General features: G+C 49.5%; 1 protein-coding gene across 1 annotated transcript; it reads right to left on the bottom strand.

Annotated features, from left to right (window-relative positions):
* Positions 1-4,013: 4,013 nt before the first annotated feature.
* LOC113940114 (zinc finger protein 774-like) lies at positions 4,014-4,928 on the bottom strand. Its single transcript, XM_027631198.1, has one exon. It carries the CDS (start codon positions 4,691-4,693, stop codon positions 4,145-4,147), a length of 549 nt encoding a protein of 182 aa, XP_027486999.1. The 5' UTR covers positions 4,694-4,928; the 3' UTR covers positions 4,014-4,144.
* Between the last annotated feature and the right edge of the window lie 12 nt (positions 4,929-4,940).

Here is a 4,940-nt window from a genome sequence, read left to right as displayed (position 1 = left end):
GGATCACAGCATCTCGGTTTGTCCGATACTGTCGTCTGTGTACAGTTGTTGTGGCTATTGGCACTTCTTGATCTTTAACTCGCAGTAATCCTACAATGGAAGGGTCTTCTGAGAGGCCAGGAAGGGCAGACAATTGCTTGGACTCCTCTTCAATCACCGAGGCTATACCAAAAGCCCACCGGTACCCTTTCGGGTCTTTGAAGTATCCTCTTCTTAGGTAGTCCATACCAAGGATGCAAGGGGCTTCTGGCCCCGTCACAATGGGACGCTTTTCCCATTGGTCTCCCGTCAAGCTCATGTCCGCCTCTACTACTGACAATTCTTGAGACCCTCCAGTCACTCCAGAAATAGTAACAGTCTCGGTACTCTTATACTCTGAAGGCATTACAGTACACTGGGCTCCAGTATCTATCAAGGCCTGGTATTTCTGAGGATCTGATGTGCCAGGCCATCGAACCCACACAGCCCAGTAAACTCGGTTATCTTCTTGGTCCCTCTCCTTCTCCTGGCAGAAGGCAGGGCCCCTCTACTGGTCTTGATCAGAGCATTCGTCGTCAGAGTTTGACCTTTGACTTCTTAGACTTTTTGCTGTTGTCAAAGTGGACCTCCATTTTCTCGTGTTTCGGCGATCGCAGTTTCTAAGAAATCTCCGTCTACTACGTAGACAACTTTCTTGTCAGTCTTCTTTCGCTTCAGCTCCCTCACTCTAGCTTCAAGTTTAGAAGTGGGTTCACCATCCCACTTCTTCATGTTTTCTCCTTTATTACGAAGGTATGCCCATAGTTGGTTACGTAACCAACGCTTAGAGTTCTCTTTCCTTCGACGTGTGAATGACAGGGACCGTGAGCGAGATCGAGACCAGGATCGAGGTCTAGGCCGAGATCGTCTTTGTTGGTCCCGCCGTGATCTTCCCATTGGCCTTTCTTGGTAATCTCTATACCTTCTGTCCTCTCTGTCTCTAAGGTTGTCCTCATATCTGGAATATTCATAATCTCTCTCCATTCTTTCCCTGTCGTAGGTGCGTCGGTAGAGAGGATTGAAGGAGTCTTCCATATTTTCCTCTATGGTTCTTATCCAAGTACACATGGTTTCCACGTTTGGTTCCTCCATCTTTGGATTATATGCGGATATCAAGCAGGAAACATATGGTTTAGGAGCACCTTGAATTACATTTTCCACATTGGTTGCGTGCAGGGAACACTCTCAGGAACTTGGATGTCATAATAATCTGGATCAGAATAGATGATCTCCAACATGGCCAATTCCCGTAGGTATTGGATGCCTTCTTCCGCAGTTCTCCACCTTCTTGAAGAACTCTTCAGGGACTCCTTAAATGGGTATTTCACTCTCACTGCGTGGAGGATTCGGAGCCAAAGGCTGGACGCCATTTTCTCTCTCCCCATTTCTTGCTCTATCACAGGGTCTCGAGCAATGGATCCCAACTGTCGTGCTTCATCACCTTCAATTACATGACTATCAGCTCCCTTGTCCCAGCATCGCACCATCCAGGTGAGGACTTCTTCACCAGGCAAGCGCATATAATCTCTCCGTAAATCTCGAAGCTCTCTTGTGGTCAGTGATTGTGTAATTTCACTTTCTCGCATTATTTCTTGTCCATCTCTCCCACGTAGAATCTTTTCCACCTCTCTCTTTACTCTTCCACTCCTACGTGGGACTGCTCCCACTTCCTCCCTATATCTCTCGTGTGGAGGTGGAGACTGGGCATGCCGTGGGGATAAGCTTCTATATTGTTCACGCCGTGGAGATGGATTTCTACGCCGTTCATACTGTGGGGATGGACTCTTACGCCACTCGCGCCGTGGAGATGGACTTCTGCGTCGTTCACGCCGCGGAGATGGACTTCTATACCAATCACGCCATGGGGATGGACTCCTGTGTCGTTCGCGATACCCCGCGGGTGGAGGTAGTGAGTAATCTTTCGCGTGCTGAGATAAGGGCCTCCTCCTCCAATCATTCACACCTCCAAGAGAAGGTTGGGTCTGGAGGGGTAGGGATAATTCCCCCTCCATTTGAGGGGAATGCTTTGGCTCCTTCTTTGCGTCCTTTGCAACACTGAATGTGTAGTCAGGGTATAAATCATCAAGCGACAATACACCATCGGCCATTTGTACTGTTGCTTTCTTTCCTTTTGATGCCATTCTGTATTCCTTTGGGCGTGCCCCTAGTTCCTTTGGACGTGCTTCTTCCCGTGTAACCGTTTCTTCCTCTTTGGTAGCTGCTTCTTCTCTTCCAATCACTCCTTCCTCAGTCACAACCACTTCTTCCTCTCTCGCAGTCGCGCCTTCATCACTTGCTGTCGCGCATTTATCACTTGCTCTTGCTCCTTCTCCCATTGCTGCCGCTCCTTCGTCCACTACGTCCTCTGTTCCTTCTTCTTCTTCTTCTTCTTCTTCTCTTTCTTCTGTGTGTTCTAGTTGCGGAGATGGGTCCGTAAGTTCCTTGATCTCCCTTACCCACGTTGTCTTCTTCTTTATAGGGGCAATGATGACCTTCCGGTTCTTAGCTTGGGTCCCGGTTCTAGTGGACTTAGTAGAAATGGCATTGACTTCAGGTTGTGTTTGGACCCCAACTTCTGTGGACCTAATAGGGACATCACTGGTTTCAAGTGGCGTGGTTTGGGTCTCTGTGTCGACCTTAACCCTCTGAAGGTGGTCTATGGCAGCTCGATAAGCATTAGCCAGGCCCCAGCACAGAGCGGAGAATTGCATATTCGCGTCTTTGTAGGAAAAGCACCCTTCTGCCAAACAGTGGGCCATCTCACCAGAGTCAAACATTTGTTCTGGTGTGAACTCCCAATTAATGGGGGGTGACACATGTCCTGCTAATCTACCGAAATCTTTCCAAGCTCCATGCCACCCGGAGACTGGCCTGTCTGCAACCCTTTCCAAAGTTCCAGCGAGTCCCTTTGAGGTGTGATCTTTCCTACAAGAGGGAAAGCAACGGAACCCCATTCTTCCAAGTTTAAGGAGCACTTCCAGTACCTTTATCAATGACAGTATGGTTGCGACAAGATTTACATAGTAATTAGAGCCGATTTTGACCATGGGGATCTCCTTTACCAAACCTTCGATGTCAAAATTAAAGGATGGAAGCAATTCGTTCCATCCATCCTCAAGGTCTGAACGCCTCCCTATAGAGTAGCCTAACACAGGTGTAAAGATGGCTAGAATTATAAGACCAATTAATGAAATAGCCATTGTTTTTGTTATTATTTCTTCCTGATCCCAAAACAAACTTTGTTTATATAAACAAAGTTTCCTTGGTTGCTTTCCCAGACTCTGGCAGTGTTCCCAGACCTGTTCCCAAAACAATAGATTGGTTTGCAAAACAACACTGAGCTTGGTTGTCTTCTCGGAGAATGTTTATCAAAACAAGTCAAGTTTAACCAAAACAACCATCCTCTGCTACCAGAAAACATTGTACAAGTTTCGAGCTGGCTTCCCGCCAAGTCCCCCCGAAACTCAACAACAAGGACCCGCCTCCCAGAGAGGGAAAAGAGGGAAAAAAAAACTAAGCAGCCAAAGCTATAGTAAATATATATATATATATATTTTACATATGAGACAGATACACAAAAGGAAAATACCACACACCTTGGGGGGGGGCGGGGGGGAAGGGAAAAGGAGAAAGACAAAAAGGGGCAAGGACCGAGCAAGTCAAACAGCCAGCCGAAGGCAAACTAGCAGAAATCTCTCCACTTCCCTTCGAACAGGCAGAATGACCTGACGCAGCCCAAGGCTCTCCTCTCACGCGTGGCGGATAACGGCAGTCACTGTAGGCCTCGGCTCCAGATAAGCCCAACCGAAACAGGGACCCACCGTTCTCGAACCTCGCCGGAGAGGAAGAGGGCGCGATCCCTCCCACTGGCTTTATTTATACCTCCAGTTACGTAAAGGAATAGCATGGAATACTTCCGTGATCACTTTTCTACTTCCTTCCTGGTTACAAGTTGGTCTCCAGGAAGGCCTAGGGTGAAACCACCACATGTGTCAAACTCTGGGGTTTATTAATTGAGACAGAAGCAGATATGTTTCTGAATGTTAGTTCTTTCTCTGTGTCCATTCAATCCCACATGCCTCAAGCCCTGCACTCACACAATATATTGGCACTGGTAGGGCTTCCCTTACTGGTGGGTCCGTTGGTGTGAGGTCAAGGTAGAGCTCTGGGTGAAGCTCTTCCCACACTCCCCACACTTGTAGGGCCTCTCCCCGGTGTGGATGCGCCGGTGCCTGATGAGGGTGGAGTTCCGGTTGAAGCCCTTCCCACAGTCGGTGCAGCGGAAGGGCCTCTCATCCGTGTGTATCCGCTCATGCGTGTAGAGATGTGAGCTGGTCATAAACCTCTTCCCACATTCCAAGCATTTGTAGGGCCGTTCTCCGGTGTGGATGCGCTGGTGGGAGCGGAGGGTAGAGCTCTGGTTGAAGCTCTTCCCACAATCACCACACTTGTAGGGCTGTTCCCCAGTGTGGATGTGCTGGTGGGTGCGGAGGTTGGAGCTGTTACTGAAGCTCTTCCCACATTCTCCACACGTGTAGGGTCGTGCCCCAGTGTGGATGCGCTGGTGGTTGAGGAGATCAGAGCTGTCTCTGAAGCTCTTCCCACATTCCCTACACACGTAGGGCCGTTTCCCTGTGTGGATCTGCTGGTGTCGGATCAGGTGGGAGCTGTTCATGAAACTCTTCCCACATTCCAAGCACCTGAAAGGCTTCTTTCTAGTGGGAGGTTGCCTTGGGACAATGACGTTGGACTTCCTGCTCAAGCTCTGGCCACCTTCCCGGCACAGGCTAGGTCTTTCCTCCTCAGAGCACCCTGGGCTGGCTTTGGAGCCCCTCCTGCGGGGGGATCTCCAGCCCTTTTCCTCCCCGCTGCCTTCCTGCACTGGGGAGCCCTTCAAAACGGCCTCTCCCACCAGGGTCTCA

This window comes from Corapipo altera, unplaced genomic scaffold (genome assembly GCF_003945725.1).
Source record: "Corapipo altera isolate COAL_440 unplaced genomic scaffold, ASM394572v1 61522, whole genome shotgun sequence".
NCBI classification, from domain to species: Eukaryota; Metazoa; Chordata; class Aves; order Passeriformes; family Pipridae; genus Corapipo; species Corapipo altera.
This window is presented reverse-complemented; position numbering and strand designations above follow the sequence as displayed.

Coding starts and splice junctions, on each gene's coding strand:
- LOC113940114 (XM_027631198.1), bottom strand. CDS start 4,693: ATGAACAGCTCCCACCTGATCCGACACCAGCAGATCCACACAGGGAAA.